Below are 18,821 nucleotides of genomic sequence, written 5' to 3'. Positions count from 1 at the left end.
GAGGGGAAAAGTGCTTGAAGGCATGTGTAAAGCAGTTATGAAAAAAACCCAACACAACAGGAAGTGCCACTAAAAAAGGAGCGCAGGACAGGAACAAGCACTAAACACAGAAGAACACTAACAAAACCCAACATAAAGGCACGGCCTGGTGTAACCAGCCGTGACAAAAGAGTGAGAATTAATTTCCTGGGGGTGCAATTTAGGCTTTTACGTTGGATGTCTAACCTTTCGGCAGAATTTGGCCAGATGAGATATTATTGTGTGTAATAGAATAACGATATCATATAATAATGACCAAACACGCACCAACAGAGATCTGTCACAAAGCTGAAACTTAGGCTCAACTCGAATTCTCTTCAACTCGAATTCTCCCTCCATCTCCTCCCCTCTTCTACTTCACCCTCCCCCTTGGCGCTAGCACCTAGTGCCATGGCAAAGTATTGCAAATACGCCCCTATGCATACGGACGTCGCTCGAGTCTCGCTAAGTCATCAACCTTCGCCGTTTACCAGCAGTGACGTAAGACAGATGCAAAAAATGTTTGTTTACTTTCAAGATGCCGTCACCCACAATATTCAGCTTTGTTTGTGCTCTTCTTGATTTGTTTCGCCTGTCTTTCTAATGAAGAAGACCGTTTAGAAGACAACGTTGTTGGCAAAATATGCAAGTGCTGGCGCATCAGCTTACGGTATGTAAAATGTGTTTCATTGTGTTTTTGCGTTTGAAGCCAATATTTACGTGTCGTAGCAAAGGTTTGAAGTCTGACGAAATGAAAATCATTAATTAGGCTTATTACTTACATTTGTATGCTTCTCTGGGTTTTTGGTCTGCCATCTTTCTCCTCGCACTTGACAGTGTGGGGAAGTCTACGAGCTCATTTCGCCTCGAGAGAGGTTCTCCGCCCTTCCTCCCTACCTGGCGGATAGTTTGAACACCTCTTGAATTGATGTGAACACGCAAAACCAAGGAGAGAGGGCAAAAACCTGGGCGGTGGGTATTCGAATTGAGCCTAAGGCTAGAAATAATCCTAAAAACTAGGGTTGCTCGATAACTAATGTAGCGTGCCGATATGAGGAAATAAGACGTACCGATAAGTCAGATAACATAACATAACATAACAAAAAAAACAGGCTCCAACTAAACAAAATTACCCCTAGTGTGCTATAGGCAGGTTGAGCAAATCAAGCGCTCTTTTTCTCCTACCTACGTGCTGTAGACGGCCTGTCATAAACTTTCCCTGAGCTCATTGTAAACAAACATGGCATCGATCGTGTGGGACTTCTTCGTTGTCTCGGTGGAAGACATTTTGCGTGCTATTTGCACCACATGTTCTGCAAACATTCTGCGAGGAGGGAAAAAAACATCGAGCTTCGACACATCAAACCTTATCAGCCACCTGAAAAGCCAGCATCGCTACGGCAATGTTTTAAAAGTCTATGAAGACGCCTACTGCTAAAGAAGCTGCCCCAAAGCCAGACACAAAGAAAGGTGAGCATAACCTACACTTACGTCTAAAAAAATTTTTTAATTATCTAAATTAGATATCGGTTATTGGTATCAGTCTTGAGAAGCAGGAAGTGATCTGTATCGGTATAAGTTTGAAAAAAATATTGTGCATCCCAAATAAAAACATAATTTAAATGTGATACAAGGAATAAACGTACAATAAAAGAGAAATTCCGCTAGAAACTTGTTATAAGTTTGTGATCAATTATGACTTATCTGTGCCCGAAGCAGTAAAGAGTATAACTCTTGTTAACTACTTAACCAATAAGCAGTAACAAAACAATGCAAGGTGTTTTTCAATTGGTAGATGCAATGAGTTGTTCAAAGATTACATTTTATTCTATATTGTGTTATATACATTACAGAGATTATATTATGAAATAAATGTATGTGTCAGTACCTCAAAAATGAAGAGGATAGAGTCCAACTCCTCCCTCTGAGACTTGTGACCTAAAAGGGCATTAATGAACACATGAAAATGAAAAGATTGATTTAATCATACAACTTTATCTACTAACTGGCAAGACAATCCTAAATCAAAGTAACATCAGAAACAAGCACAAGAGTTGATGATGCTCACCCTTTTGTTTGAGGTTGACCTCAATGGTGATGAAGTTCTCAAAGAAAACATAGTAGATGTGGGAGTAGTTCAGGTCGAAGAACTGCTTCAGCTCTGATGACTCAGCATTTTCTGGAACATATGCAAAAAAATTAAGCTGATTTTTAATTAGCTCAGACAAATAAAGCAAGCCTAGGTACTAGGACGGTTGAAAAGGGATTTATGCTGCCCATTCTAATACCGATCATCCATGAGTGAGATCAGCCGATACCAATATCAGTACCGATTACATGTATTAGCTATAAAGTTTTCTATTTATTATTGATGAGTGCTATTGACAGTTGAATAAAACGTGTTTCTTGTTTTCTTTATTACATGCACTTGTTCGATCAAAACAAAGTCAACCGAACACAATAACTACCAGTAAACAAAATCAAAAACTACTGTCTATTACTCACTTAAATCATTTTTTCCCTTAAAGTTCTCCCGTGTCCAGGGAAATATTTTTTGAATTTTGTAAACAATAACAAATAAATTAAAATGTTTTTAATTCAAATATTGATCTAATCACTGTATCGATCATATATTAATATTGCCCTGGGTGGCTCAATCTGCCCTCCTCTTACAAGTTGTGTACTTCTAGCAGTGACAATGCTGACACCCAACGGTTGCTGTTATATCATCCTCTCTCGACACTCTTACTAATTTTACTTGTTAATTTCCTGTTAATACCTGTTTACTTTAGGCAGTAACGCAGTTCCATCGACACTTCCTCAAGTTTGTCAAGCAAGAATTTGTTTTGTTTTTTTAAGATAGTTTAGCAGCGAGCTTAGCTATTAGCATTTCTGCTCTGCTTCTGTTTGCTCTCAGTGTGTAACATGTTTAGTCTCGTCCAAATACTCGACGATGATACTTGAAAATTATACTTAAGATATTAAGAAATGCACTTTATTTGCCATAATAGAGGTGATTATTATTAACTCAGGTGAGCAGCTCCACACTGTGTATTGAGACACATACACAGCCCCGGGCTGACAAGCTAGCAGCTTGACTAAAAATGAATACAATATTAGCCAGAAGGGATCGGTGTTTGTGATTGACATTGAAATGGAATAATCAGCAATGGCAATCACATACTTTTTTAAAAAAAACGGCCAATACTGATCGGTGGCTGATCGATCAATACATCCCTACTAGGTACTGTACACTGAAAATGTCAAAATAATTTATTTCTTGTAAAAAATTTAATATCGGGACTTTTGCTTAGTTTGTTTATACCTTGAATTTTTCCATTAGTCTAATTTGCAATATGCTCGACACAAGTGGAAGACGCATCATAAATTATGTACACCTGTGTTTACACAGTGAATATTATTTGATGCGGCGAACAGTAACAGGAAGTCGGTTTTGATGCATGCTTTGCATTTTGGGTCTGTGACTTAAAGTATTCTATTGCCTGACATAACTTAGTGAGTTATAAACCTATATTAAATTGGATGTTTGACTATGCAAGTACAGTAATATAATTTAAAAGGCTTATCCTACATTATGATAACCACATTATTTTTTACAAATCATGTTCCGAGCTGATTGTGAATTCAAGGAAAACTTCTACACTTCCACTCTACAAAGTAAGTGTCACTGTACTGCTACCTTGCTGTGCAGGGTTAGTGGTGAGCAAGACAGTACAAAAAGTACTGTAGGGGCGGTGTAGCTCGGTTGGTAGAGCGGCCGTGCCAGCAACTTTAGGGTTGCAGGTTCAATCCCCGCTTCCGCCATCCTAGTCACTGCCGTTGTGTCCTTGGGCAAGACACTTTACCCACCTGCTCCCAGTGCCACCCACACTGGTTTAAAAATGAAAATTAGAATATTGGGTTTCACTATGTAAAGCGCTTTGAGTCACTTGAGAAAAGTGCTATATAAATATAATTCACTTCACTAATTCACTACTACAGTTAAGAAGTAGAGGGCATTTTTTTGACATTTATAAAAAACTTGCTTCACTTTACGTAGAATTGAAATAAATGGTAACACTGTAGATCATTTGAATTATATTGTTTTTTTGACTCAGTTTTTTTAATTAGTTATTACTGTAATCTAGTGTACATTTAAAAAAATGTGTTTTAAACGTATCAGTGAACTATGTAAAATATACAGCACTATATCACAATACTGTATTGTATCATGATACGTATCGTAAAGTACTTGCCAATACCCAGTTATCATTACAACACACCTGTTCTGCCAGAGAATAAGAACACTACAGCAGGAGAGATCCGTTAGCGGACCACTTAGCGACTTTGTCACCATCTTTAGCAAGTAATCAGACTCTTGGAGAAACTCTTTTTCAATTAAGCGACTAGCAACAAATCTAGTCAAAAGATTTTTCACACACACACACACACACACACACACACACACACACACACACACACACACACACACACACACACACACACACACACACACACACACACACACACACACACACACACACACACACACACACACAAACACACACACACACACACACAGAGATCAACCCACCACGCCACAAATAGATAATACTAAAAATAGCAAAGAGGCTGAAAGATCAACACTTTGGGCACCATCAAGTCTAACGTGGTAAATGTTTAGGATGCTCATTTTAATGTGCTCTTTGATTCCCTCTTAAATTTCTTAGTCGTTCAACCAAAGTGAATCAACAAAGACCTAAAAAGCCCAACACACACTTTTCAAGTAATATTTTGAAACTGACAAACCACTTACAGATTTTTCTGAAGTAGGCACCTTCGTGTGAAGTACAAGTGTCCATGCACACTCTCTAACGCAACTATTGGTCATACGCCATGTGCCTCCCATACACTGGGGGCGCTTATTTAATTTTAGCGCGGATACATTTGTTCTTTTTCCGGTTGATCTACGACGTCACACTGGCCATCTGCGGATCCTTACAACTTGTTTTAAGTGATGTCCTCTGTAATATTGGCACAAATTACAAATGTAATGTCTCTAATGGCTATGCTGATATTAAATAGCAGACAGCATCAAGAAATTATCTTGGATTGGCTACAAACATGACGCTACTACCAAAAATGTAACAGGGCGGATGCAGGTCCGAAGCAAAGAAGACCGGCGGCAGAATTTTTTCAGAAGGAATTTTCGGATGAAGAATCATGGAAACAGAATGTTTTAATGTCTTGGAGTTCATTCAAAAAGCTGTGTGGATTGATGGAAGGAGATTTAAATCAGAAGGAATAAACTGTTTGTACGCCAACTGATACTGTTCCAAATGAGGGTTGCTATTGTTCTGGACTATCTTGCCAGTTGTGTGGAATAAAAAGTTATTGTTAATCAGTTTGGAGTGCACAAATACAGCGTGAAGAGGTGTGAGTGCGCTTTATTATTCACCTTTAATTTACCTGATTCATTATCTTTCATCTCATTCGAATTTCATTCGGGAGTCCGATTTTAGCTGGCATTTTACATTTCCTTAGCTACTTTCTGTAAAAAAAATCTGTTTATTTTTTTCTACCATCGATGTACTTCAAAATATTATGTTCTTTTAGTTTGTGAAGCAAATAAAAAGTCTCCTCTTCATTATAATTATTGCTACAGTTTTATTGAATGGAATTTTATCCAACGCATTGAGACTGGCCAATGAGCGATACAAAGGGTCCTCTCTGGCCGCACACACCCCCTCGAGAGATCTGGTTTCCAATCGCATAATCCAGGTGCGTGAGTCCGGCTTTTCAAAAATCGAACACGATCGGATTAAGGTGTTTCCATGGGCTGTAGGAGATTTATTTAGAGCCAAACTAAAATCGGAATCGGACTAATTTAGTGCATGGACATGTACTGACTGTTTTGTACTAAGCGAGTTCATGAACACTGCAAGGTTGCTGTGTTCTTATTGAAGGCTTTTAAGCTCTTCTAGGGACCAACATTTCTTCTTTTTTTATTTTTTTGTCCTGTCCAGTCATTAAGGCAAATCATACTGTTGATGTAGATGCCCATATCTGCTGTACAGATTTACTTGACAAAATACAATTGTGGGAGACTTCTCTTGTTGCCTTTTTTGTATTTAACTTTTAAATGGATTTATATGAATGTTTGGCGCAGCCGGACCGGAGCAGGAGGAGATAGAAATTCGAAAAAAAAAAGGAAGACAGAGGGGGAAATTGCGGGGACAAGAGGGAGATAAGACAAAGACACAACAACAGCAACAGCAACAACAACAACAGAACAACATCAGCAAATACGATATGTACAAATATGATACGAAAAGTGATAGCATAGAAGCAGTTAGTGAAGTAAATAATAACACAGAAATGACAATGAACATTTTTGCACTACAAATGGAGCAATAAAAATAACAATAGAAATAGCACTATTTATAATGAATAATAATAATAATAACAATAATAACAATCACCTCTATTATCAACAACACAATTGTTTCAAATGCAACAATACATACTGTATATGTAATAATAACTTGAATTACAAAAGAAAGCAGATAAATGGAGGGGAAGAAAGAGAAGCGAACTGTATTAACCTTGTAGATTGTTATAGTAACAATAGGTTAAGCTTTGTCAGTGTGCCGTGTTTTACCCAGTTTCCCTTGGGGGAACAACGTTAGTATATGTTCGATGAAACTTGATAGTATGCATGAGTGTATGTATGTATTTCTAACACTACAACAGCCACAATTTAATGGTCATCCTGGGCTAATGTATATTCTAACAACAACCAGTAAAACACAGCAAAAACCTAAGACAACCAGATCTAATTTTCTATTATGCAATTAACGTAAGTACACTTAATAGCCAAAATTTCTCAACCTAGTGAGAAGCAGAAATTTTGATTGTTACTTTACATTCCATTACGCCTTAAGGCTTCAGCCATTTAACTTATGGGGTGATAAATGGAATTTTGAACAATTTCCCTTGTGGATCAATAAAGTTTGTCTAAATATGTCAAAGTTAGAGTACATATCCATTTGGCCCATGTTGACACATCAAAGGCTATTAATCTGCATTCACACAAGTTGGATTTGATTTGTTCAAATTAACTGATGTCATTGCTTTTTATATGTATTTGGGGCCCTATTCTCCTGTTTGCGGATAAGTGGGTTTTTTTTACACCCTAAAAGTTACCAAACGTTTCTTTTATTCGTATTCCCCCAACCAGCCTCCCTGCGGACGTAAAAGTGCTTAAAGGGGCCCTGTCATGCAAAACCAACTTTTCTTACCTATTGGTTCCTGTTTATGTGTATTTGTAATCTGCATAAGTCCCAAAAGTTTGAAATGAAACCGTGTAGGCATTGCGGAGATATTTATAGAACAATCCTGCCTTCTTCTTTAATACTTCCGGTAAACGGTTCATTTGTTCAAGTGTCACCTTTTGTTCAAGTGTGACATCAGCGTATTATCCATATGTTAGAATTTTACCCAAACATTTTTGCGCGAGTCAGTCATTTTTAATTTAAGTAAATCCGACTGTGTCACAACGTCATGTTTACAATGAAACTCAATGAAGGAAAATGCTCTGTTGTTGGTTGTTTTAACCAGCACAATTCACAACACAAACTTTCAGCCTCCATCCATCCATCCATTTTCTACCGCTTGTTCCTTTCGGGGTCGTGGTGGGTGCTGGAGCCTATCTCAGCTGCATTCAGGCGGAAGGCCTCATCTGAAGTAAAAAGTGTCTTACTTTTAACTTTTAGGATTTGTGGCAATGTGCCTTCAACTGTGAAGAAGTCGCACAAAAAAATAGATTTTCTGAAAAACAATTTTTAATGGCAGGCTTGGTGACTACTGTTTATGGCAATGGAAGAAACAAAGAAATATACAGTAATAACAGTAGGTTGGAAATGTGTGAATGATATGTTAGCATTGTTAGCTGGAGTTGTTGTTGTGTAGCTAGCTTAGCCTTCTAATGTAAGACAACAGTGTCATCGTTGTTTGGCAAAATAATGAAACATTTTCAAAATACTTTTAACTGGATCAGTGCCTACTGTGTTTGGCAATGAACCAGTTAGTAATATAATTTGTTGTTACTTTTGTGATGTAGCTCGTAGTCTAGTTAACTCTATAGCCAGCTTGAACCTCTGTTGTTTACAAGTGGTCAAAGCAATAGCAGTGAAAGTGTTAACATAATAATAGAATAGAAAAGTATTTTATTGTCAATATGTACACGTATACATCCAGGATTTAGCATTGGAGAGAGAAAGACCCGGTAGAAGTTTAACCTTAGCCAGCATATCGCACCACAAATTTACGGCCGGGCTTCCTTACTTTTCCATCTGCCGCATCCACACCTCCCTCCTGGTACGCTGGTCTAACTATATCATCTGGGATGTTGTGTTGTGGTGAAAGTCAAGTATGAATTAGATAGCTTGTGGCAATCATGTCCATATTCCATAAAGTCTTATCAAAACAAAAAAACTGTACCAAACGTAACTGCAGGGCAGGTACGAAAGTGTAGCCAGCGTGAGGGGACGTGGTAAGGAGTGCCTCATTTGCATCTAACAACTCCGCCTCTCAAAACTAACCGTGCCACACAAAAAACTACAAATGTGCTGATTGCTTTACGGCATACGTCACTTCCCTCTTTTCCCATTCGTTACAAAGATGGAAGTCGCTGCAAACGCCTATGTGCAAAAAATTTTGTTGTACGTGCGCAATGACGATAAAGATCCATCCATCTATCCATGGCCGAAGCTGCAAAACAACAACAAAAATGAAAAGTTTTGTCTGAGGAGACAAAAAAAGAAAAAGGGAGACTACCCAGATAAACAGACAGTCAAGGATCAACAATGGCCCAGCTTTCACTCGATACCGTGAGCTTAAAGATGAGGAGGGATTTTCGACCGATGCTGCCTTGGTTCTGTTGCAGCTGGACTAGTAAGTACCTTCCATCCACCCATTTTCTACCGCTTGTCCCTTTTGGGGTGGCTGGGGGGGCTGGAGCCTATCCCTGCTGCACTCGGGCAGGAGGCAGGGTACACCCTGGACAAGGCGCCACTTCATCGCAGGGCCAACACAGATAAGACAGACAAACATTCACACTCACTTTAATTTCAATTCTCAAATCAAAATGATAATGCTAATGTTAGCTATCAGAAATTTGCGTGGGAGCAATAAATAGCCACCAGCTTGATAGTTGTTCGCAGTTCCATACTAACATGACTAGCAACGCAACAAATTCAAAAGTACTGTATAAAGAAAAAACAATGAGATGACTGCAAACCGCAAATATAAAGTTTGAGTAAAATTTGTAGGTTACGTTTATGGAAAGATCAGTCATACTGAATCATTGTGGTATTATCGTGTCAGTTTGTATGTATGTGATAGTAGTTTCTGACGATTTACGACACTGTGCACTGGTCCTCATGGTAAATGTGGTCTTCCTTCAGGCAAAACACTACCGCTTCTGTCCACTGGGGCCGCAAAAATCAACCACAACTGAAAGTTCTTACGTGGGTCTTTAAGCCGTGAACTAAGGTCGGTTCTTGCTTGACAGTGCAATTTTAAAAAATAGTCATCCTTTACAAATTACATCGTATGTTAATAAGAATTGAGATCACGATTTCTTTCTACGACTAATTAGCAACAAAAATTGTCTACAATTCCAAAGTATACGACTGGAATAATCCATCGATCTGTCCATCACAACACACATACTGATATTGTTTCACAGGTCAAAATACTTAAATCTGACAATGTTTTGTAATAGAAAGGAAATCTTTGGAAAAAAATCTTTGGCCAATAACCAATTTAACTCAACAGCCTGATTGCATCAGAAGGATTACAAACAGTCAAATTCAGAGCTAAGACTACTCTGAACTGTTGTGGATTTAACTCCACAGCCCAATTTATGTTTAACACAATGGCAATGGATCACATTTTTAGGTGGTCAGTCAAAAAGGTTTCAACAGGCAGCACTGACAACATAAACAAAGAACTCGGTGTAGAAGAGATACTGTATAAATTAGTCTAAACAATGACTTAACCGTGACACACGTAATTTCTCATTTTGTTGCAGACGTGACACCATGATAGTTATGTCGAAGAGTGAAGTATCTTGTTCAGCAGTTGGAATATTAATTGTTAAAACCTAGAGCAAGGAGGCACACCCCTTTGTCCAGCTCTCGCTTCCTCGCAGGCAGCCATGCATGCACACACACACACGCAAATGCATGCACACAGATCTGCGTGGACATATGCACTCACAGTAGCACTTAACAATGGAAAGAGGAAGTGGGGCTACTCTACAGGACATTGAGAGGAAATACTAGAGGTTGTTTTCATCTCCACCCAGTAAGTGGGTGTGTTCTGTACATGTGAGGGAAACTTTCACAGTAAATGATACAATTTTAATATTTTACCTTTTAATTTTTCAATCTTAATCAAAATAAAATAGAATGTCATATACGTATAATCTTACGCAAGACACATCCCTGTAAAAATCAAGACTTCAATGGCTGACAGGGGCAGTTGCACAGCAATATTGAAACTGGGGATAAGGACCTTTAACATTTGAATTAATATGGTACTCAAATGTACCAATAATTGGTACTTCTGTGTCTGTTCATGTGTTAAAAAATATTAATTTATTTGATGATTTAAAAAAAAATTGTATTCGACATTTTCAAGAGATATACTGATAACTGTGCTTTCTAGTTTTTGTATCTTAATTTCTTACACTTCCGAGTCTCATTTACAAGTGTTATATAGTCATTTTTCCCCCTGATTGCTAATATACTTGTGGTGGTGGGGGCGTGGCTAGAGGTGTTGTGGCCTGGGAGTATGTCATCATTATATAATTGGCATGGCCATGTTCAAAAAATGTTATGTATATATATAATAAAAAACTAATGTGTTATTAAGAATTAGTATTAACATATTTTTTATATCATGCTGCTCTATTTTTCAATGACTGCTGTTTTTTTATTACTACAATGTAACCTAGACTGCACACACGCCACTGTGTGTGCTTCCTTACTTACTACAATTGCCTATTGTTCAAACCTCAAACTCAAAATTTTAAAACAAATAACGTTGGCGATGTTTGGTGGAACATAATTGCAGGAAATCACATGGAAGAGGAAGTGTCACTTATTGTATCACAAAATCTTAAAAAAATAAATAAAATTTACAAAAATTGTTTTACTTTTTTTAATACTTGTGGCAGCCTGCTACAAGGAAATGAATATATGGTAAACACTGGTAGACTTGCATGCAGTTGCAATTCCAAAACATTAGATGGTAGTAGTGTATAGGCTACGGTGTGTTGTCTAGTCAAGGATGTCTTTGCCGTGAAGCTAGGGGTGTAACGGTACGTGTATTTGTATTGAACCGTTTCGGTACGGGGATTTCGGTTCGGAGGTGTACCGAACGAGTTTACACACAAACATATTAAGTAGCCACCTCCGCTTCTTCTGCCTCTGTTTCTGTCAGTACTCTACACAGCACCCAGCATTGTCCCACCCACACAACCATCTGATTGGTTACAAACAGAGCGGTAACAGCTAGTCAGCAGCGCATATTCAGAGCGGTAACAGCCACATCAGCAGTGCATATTCAGAGCGCATGTAGTCAGTGCTTAGCGTTTTGCAGGTAAGCATCAGGCAGCGGACTCTCCCCAAATTATAATAAACACCTCCCAGTTAACTACTAGTAACATCACTATGAGCCAGTTGACCTTCTAGAAATATAAAAGGCAGCTCAGATCGCTCGCAGTCCTGGCTTGAGGTGAAGGCTAATTCGCTTTTAGTGTAACGTTAATTCATTTTGCGGTGTGTGTGTGTTTTTTTTTTTTTTTTTTTTTTCCATAAAGAAATACAATCATGTGTGCTTACGGACTGTATCCCTAAAGACTGTATTGATCTATATTGATATATAATGTATATATTGTGTTTTTTATGTTGATTTAATTTTTTAAAAAAAAAATTTAAATTTTTTTTAAAAATTAAATTTCTTGCGGCCCGGTGGTTGGGGACCACTGCCGTAAGGGACATGCGGTAGAAAATGGATGGATGGATCTTAACCAAATGTAGAGGTTTTTTGATTGATTGATTGAGACTTTTATTAGTAGATTGCACAGTACAGTACATATTCCGTACAATTGACCACTAAATGGTAACACTCGAATAAGTTTTTCAACTTGTTTAATTCGGGGTTCACGTTAATCAATTCATGGTAGGTGTTGAAATCACCATGTAAAACCGCTAATGCTAATTAATCGCATGTCTATGACAAATCCAATGTAAATTAGCATGGAGCTAGCACATTTTGAAAATCGGAGCCTTACTTAGACTAAGACAAACTCTAATGATCGACAAGGGAAATTGTCATACACAGTAGCTCAGTTACAAAGTTTGGAGAAGGAAAATAAAACACTCAGAAGGGCACAAACAGGGGACGAAAACAATAAGTAAAAAGTAGACCAAAAATGTACTATTTAAGGAGATAATATATAACATATATATAAGACATACATATAACATAAGATATCCATCCATCCATCCATTTTCTACCGCTTGTCACTTTCAGGGTCACGGGGGGTGCTGGAGCCTATCTCAGCTGCATTCGGGCGGTAGGCAGGGTACACCCTGGAAAAGTCGCCACCTATATATATATATATATATATATATATATATATATATATATATATATATATATATATATATATATATATATATATATATATATATATACCTTTATATATATATATATATATATATACCTATATATATATATAGGTATATATATATATATATATATATATATATATATATATATATATATATATATATATATATATATATATATATATATATATATATATATTGTGGCGGGCACTAGGACCATGCTCACACTCAGCAGAATGGGTGTGGTTTTATGTACGTTCTTGGGCACACTATAAATGTGCATATTGTGTTTTATTGTGCATTCTTATGTTGGCAGTCTTACAATAAAGACCTCAAAGAAACAACGCTGTGTTTCCTGCATTTGCCACATTGGTGACCCCGACAATGTTTCACGTAGAAGAGGAAGCTGTGTCTTCATCGGCCATGTCGCCCCAACTCCAGCAACCTGCAACCCCCGCAGGGACAAAGCTTCCGGAGTTCTGGCAGAGCGACCCGGCATCATGGTTCCAGCACATCGAGGCACTTTTCCACCTGCGAGGAATCGCCGGCGACGACTCCCGGTATTACTTGGTCGTAACAGCCCTCGACCAGGCGACCACTCGCCGCGCCATGCAGCTGTTGCGAACGCCTCCACAGCGCGGCAAGTACGCTGCACTCAAGAATCTTCTGCTTCGGAGATTTACTCTAACTGACGCTGAGAGGGCAGATAGACTTCTTTCCCTGCCCGGTTTGGGCGATAGCACCGCCTTGGATCTGATGGACAGTATGCTGTCGCTGCTGGGCTCCGAGGAGGGCGGATTCATTTTCCCGCATCTTTTCTTGCGGCAGCTACCACCTGCGGCCCGTGCGGTGTTGGCTAACTCCGCTTCTCTGGCCTCCGGCGACTACCGGGGCTTGGCTGAAGAAGCTGACCGGGTGCTTCTGGCTTCCAGACGGTTTGCCGTGCAGAGCGTAGAAGCGCCCCCCCTGCAGACGATGGAGAACGCGGACCCAGCAGTGGTGGCGGGAGTCGCTACCCGGAAAAGGCGCGAAGCGAGCCAGTGCTTCTTCCATCAACGTTTTGGCGCCAAAGCTCGACGGTGTGTCCCTCCATGCTCCTTCACGGCCCCGGGAAACTCCAACGCCAGCGTTCAGTAGCAGCTGTGGGCGCCGGCGAAGCAAGTGAGCTGCTCTTCATCGCTGACTCGTCGTCAAGGAGACGTTTCCTGGTGGACTCCGGTTCGCAAGTCAGCCTGTTACCGGCCACGGACGCGGACAGGGCGACAGGTGGCTGCGGGCCGCTGCTGAATTCCGCCAACGGCTCGTCGATCGACACTTTCGGCTCCAGGTTGGTGACTGTGTGCTTTCATGGACGCAAATTCCAGTGGGACTTTATCATCGCCGCCATCACGGTTCCCATTATTGGCGCGGATTTTCTGTGTGCTAATGGACTGCTTGTTGATGTTGCTAACCGCCGATTGATTGATGCTGTGTCTTTTTCAACTTTCACATGTAAGGCGGGGGACTTGGACCGTTAACACACGCTAATTATTTGGTATCTGGTGACGTTTTTCAGCGTTTGCTGGCGGATTTTCCGTCATTAATCACTCCCGCTTTTTCCACCGCGGACACTAAACACGGTGTCGAACATTTCATTCCCACGATGGGCCCGCCAGTTTTTGCGCGCGCGCGCCGTCTTGACGCGGCTAAATCGACCATTGCTAAAGAGGAGTTTGCTACTATGGAGCGTTTAGGCATCGTTAGGCGTTCTAATAGCCCGTGGGCCTCGCCCTTGCACATGGTGCCCAAGTCAGACGGTTCCTGGCGGCCTTGTGGGGATTTTCGCCGCCTTAACAACATCACAACGCACGACCGCTACCCTATTCCGCACATCCAGGACTTTTCGGCGCGCCTGGCTGGCGCCGCCATTTTCTCGAAGGTAGACTTAGTTCGTGGTTATCACCAGGTGCCGGTGCGTGCCGAGGACGTGCCCAAAACCGCAGTAATAACCCCGTTTGGGCTTTTTGAGTTCCTGCGTATGCCTTTTGGCCTGAAGGGGGCAGCACAAACCTTTCAGAGATTAATGGACTCAGTTTTGCGTGGCCTCAATTTTGTGTTTGTTTATCTGGACGACATTTTGGTGGCGAGTCCTTCAGCCGAGGAGCACCAGTCACACCTAACACAGGTGTTCACACGTCTTGACGAGCACGGCCTGATCGTCAATCCTTCTAAATGTCAGTTTGGGCTGTCAGAGATTGATTTTTTAGGTCACCGTATTTCGTCGCTGGGTGCGATCCCTTTGCCTTCAAAAGTGCAAGTGGTGGCAGATTTTCCTCGTCCCTCCACTGTCAAAGCTCTGCAGGAATTTTTGGGCATGATTAATTTTTATAATCGGTTCCTTCCTCGCGCTGCCCACCTCCTGCAGCCTCTTTATGGTGCCCTACGGAACTAAAAGGCAAGCGATTCCCTCGAATGGTCTCCTCAGCGAGTCCAAGCTTTTCATAGGGCTAAATCCGCGCTCGCAGAGGCTGCTCTCCTCGCCCACCCTGTTTCCGCGGCGCCCGTGGCTTTGACAACGGACGCGTCTGATGTCGCCGTGGGCGCTGTAGTTGAGCAGCGGGTGGCGAATGTATGGCAGCCCCTTGCGTTCTTCAGTCGTAAACTGCGAGATAACGAGCGGAAGTACAGTGTATTTGACCGAGAGTTGTTGGCACTGTATCTTGCAACACGCCAATTTCGTTTTCTGTTGGAAGGTCGGTCCTTCACGGCTTTTGTTGACCACAAACCCCTGATGTTTGCCATGTCAAAGGTCACAGAGCCTTGGTCAGCCCGTCAGCAGCGTCACTTGTCGGCCATCTCTGAGTTCACTACGGACATTCAGCATGTGGCCGGTAAGGCCAACCCTGTGGCTGACTGTCTCTCACGCGTACTCGTGTGCCCCGTGCAGCTCGGTTTAGATTTTTCGGGAATGGCCGCTGACCAGCCCGACAACCCCGACATCCGCGCACTCAAAACTGACGGTACAGCGCTAGTGCTCGAGGAGGTGGTAGTTCAGGATGGCGGTCCCGCCCTCCTCTGCGATGTTTCCACTGGCCGCCCTCGGCCGGTTGTTCCGGTAGACTGGCGCCGCCGGGTTTTTGACGCAATACACTCCCTGTCGCACCCTGGCGTTCGGGCTTCCGTCAAGTTGGTTGGTGCCAAGTTTGTTTGGCCTGGCCTTAGGAAGGATGTTAGGCAGTGGGCAGCCGCATGCGTGGCATGTCAGCGCGCCAAGGTCCACCGGCACACAAAGGCGGCCCTCGAACCATTTCCGATTCCGGTCAGGCGGTTTGACCACGTGCATGTAGACTTAGTTGGCCCCCTCCCTCCGTCGCAGGGTTATACACATTTGCTAACGATGGTAGATCGTACCACCAGATGGCCGGAAGCGGTTCCTCTTTCCTCCACTGCCTCGGTAGACGTTGCTCGCGCGTTTCTGTCAGCCTGGGTTGCGCGTTTTGGCACGCCGTCTGATATCACCTCGGACAGGGGATCCCAGTTTGTGTCAGAGCTTTGGTCAGCGTTGGCCCAGTCCTTGGGTGTGCAGGTGCACCGTACTACAGCCTACCATCCCCAAGCTAACGGCTTATGTGAACGTTTTCACCGGTTGCTTAAGGCGGCTTTGCGCGCGGCGCTCGTTGATAGCAATTGGATTGACCATTTACCTTGGGTTATGCTCGGGTTGCGCTCAGCCCCTAAAGAGGATCTTGCAGCGGCCCCCGCTGAATTGGTGTTCGGTCAGCCACTCCGCGTTCCGGGGGGATTTTTACCTGAGGGTTGTACCCCGCGACCGTTTCCCTTTTTGTCGAGGGGGTCCTTGGCTCCCGGCCCGATTCACCACTGTTTCCCTAAGTCGTTTGTGCCATCGGAGCTTAAATCTGCCCGTTTTGTCTTCGTACGTCACGACGCCCACCGTTCGCCCCTCCAACCGCCTTACGATGGCCCATTTAGGGTGCTGGAACGCGGTCCTAAAAACTTTGTGCTGGATATGGGCGGGCGCAGGGAATGCGTTTCTCTGGACAGACTTAAACCGGCGCATTGTGTTGCAGGTGAAGAAATACTGCCGGGCCAAGTCCCCCGCCGAGGTCGCCCCCCAAAATCTGTTCGGGTTGAATGTCTTTCGCCTGATGTTTGTTCTGCTCCACAAGGCACACCCGCTTCGCGGGATGGACATTGTAGCCGTTACGGCAGGCGAGTGAGGCCCCCTGACAGGTTTTCTTTTTCCCCATAACTTGCTGTCTGGGTGTTTGGGGGGGGGGGGGGGGGGGGGCTGTGTGGCGGGCACTAGGACCATGCTCACACTCAGCAGAATGGGTGTGGTTTTATGTACGTTCTTGGGCACACTATAAATGTGCATATTGTGTTTTATTGTGCATTCTTATGTTGGCAGTCTTACAATAAAGACCTCAAAGAAACAACGCTGTGTTTCCTGCATTTGCCACAATATATATATATATATATATATATATATATATATACATACATATATATATATATATATATATATATATACACTACCGTTCAAAAGTTTGGGGTCACATTGAAATGTCCTTATTTTTTAAGGAAAAGCACTGTACTTTTCAATGAAGATAACTTTAAACTAGTCTTAACTTTAAAGAAATACACTCTATACATTGCTAATGTGGTAAATGACTATTCTAGCTGCAAATGTCTGGTTTTTGGTGCAATATCTACATAGGTGTATAGAGGCCCATTTCCAGCAACTATCACTCCAGTGTTCTAATGGTACAATGTGTTTGCTTATTGGCTCAGAAGGCTAATTGATGATTAGAAAACCCTTGTGCAATCATGTTCACACATCTGAAAACAATTTAGCTCGTTACAGAAGCTACAAAACTGACCTTCCTTTGAGCAGATAGAGTTTCTGGAGCATCACATTTGTGGGGTCAATTAAACGCTCAAAATGGCCAGAAAAAGAGAACTTTCATCTGAAACTCGACAGTCTATTCTTGTTCTTAGAAATGAAGGCTATTCCACAAAATTGTTTGGGTGACCCCAAACTTTTGAACGGTAGTGTATATATATTCAGTGTTTCCCATAAACTGTCAAGATACCTGTGGCGGTGGGGGCGTGGCTATGGGCGTGGTCACCATGACATCATCGAGTAATTTGCATAATTTACTACAATGATATGATTTTCTCTAAAAAGGCTAAAAAAATGTATACTTACTAATTAATAATAACAGTTTTGTTTTAAACGTCCATCCATCCATCCATCCATCCATTTCACAATATAATTACAACACTTTATGTACATATTTATATACAGATTTGAACAATAAGTTATTCACTGAAATATATTTATTAATTGTGGTTCTTACAAAAAATATATCTTATAAAAATATAAAAGCTAAAATGTCTCCTAAAGCTCTGCCCCTTTAATTAGTGCATACTAAATAATTTAACTTTAGCCTACTACTACAACCATATTATTTACCAGCAACATAAAGGCCTTAATTATTTCGTGGCGGGCCGCTACAAATAAATGAATGTGTGGGAAACACTGATGTATATATGTATATATATGATATACATATATACATACATATAACAATTACCGTTTACAGAAGATTACCGTGTATAAAACAGCTGTAGCAAAAAAGGGGCAGCATAAAAATATATGAATAGATTAAATATAGGTAAATACAACAGAAATATATACATTATAAACAAAGGTGCGCTAACGTAGAAGCGGTCTGATAATAGACAAATATTATCTACTACTGTACCGTGTGAGTGTTTTCTATAACTTGCAACATTACCTACAGGCAGTTAGGCTGAGTCCGCTCTGTGTGCTGCTTGAGTGCTTGTTTGCCCACCAAATGTCTACAACCGGATGTGACGTTACACGCAACAAAGGTATCAAAGGATGGCACCGTTTAATTGTATGTGAATCGATACCCTGTAGTACCGACGGAATTTGTTCAGTGCCTACAAAAATACAGAATTCAGTACCCATTCTTAGTTCAAACAGTTAAAATACATACACGTTACAAATACAACATCATTAAAACAATGCGAACATGCAGAAAATGGCTGTCATCACATAAATGCTGCATT

The 18,821-nt window shown here is 41.3% G+C and overlaps 1 protein-coding gene across 8 annotated transcripts in view; it reads right to left on the bottom strand.

Annotated features, from left to right (window-relative positions):
- ralgapa1 (Ral GTPase activating protein catalytic subunit alpha 1) overlaps nucleotides 1–18,821 on the bottom strand; it is a 142,795-nt gene that overhangs the window by 121,131 nt on the left and 2,843 nt on the right. For all 8 annotated transcript variants that reach the window (XM_062041663.1, XM_062041659.1, XM_062041660.1 and 5 more), the window contains exons 2-3: nucleotides 2,087–2,197; nucleotides 1,907–1,956 (exon numbers count right to left, since the gene is read on the bottom strand). In XM_062041663.1, the coding sequence (XP_061897647.1) occupies nucleotides 1,907–1,956; nucleotides 2,087–2,197 (161 nt within the window). The remainder of the gene's footprint in view (nucleotides 1–1,906; nucleotides 1,957–2,086; nucleotides 2,198–18,821) is intronic.

The sequence above is a fragment of the Entelurus aequoreus genome, linkage group LG03 (assembly GCF_033978785.1).
Source record: "Entelurus aequoreus isolate RoL-2023_Sb linkage group LG03, RoL_Eaeq_v1.1, whole genome shotgun sequence".
Classification (NCBI taxonomy): Eukaryota; Metazoa; Chordata; class Actinopteri; order Syngnathiformes; family Syngnathidae; genus Entelurus; species Entelurus aequoreus.
Note: the sequence above shows the minus strand (reverse complement) of the source record. Positions and strands in the feature narration are given on the sequence as shown.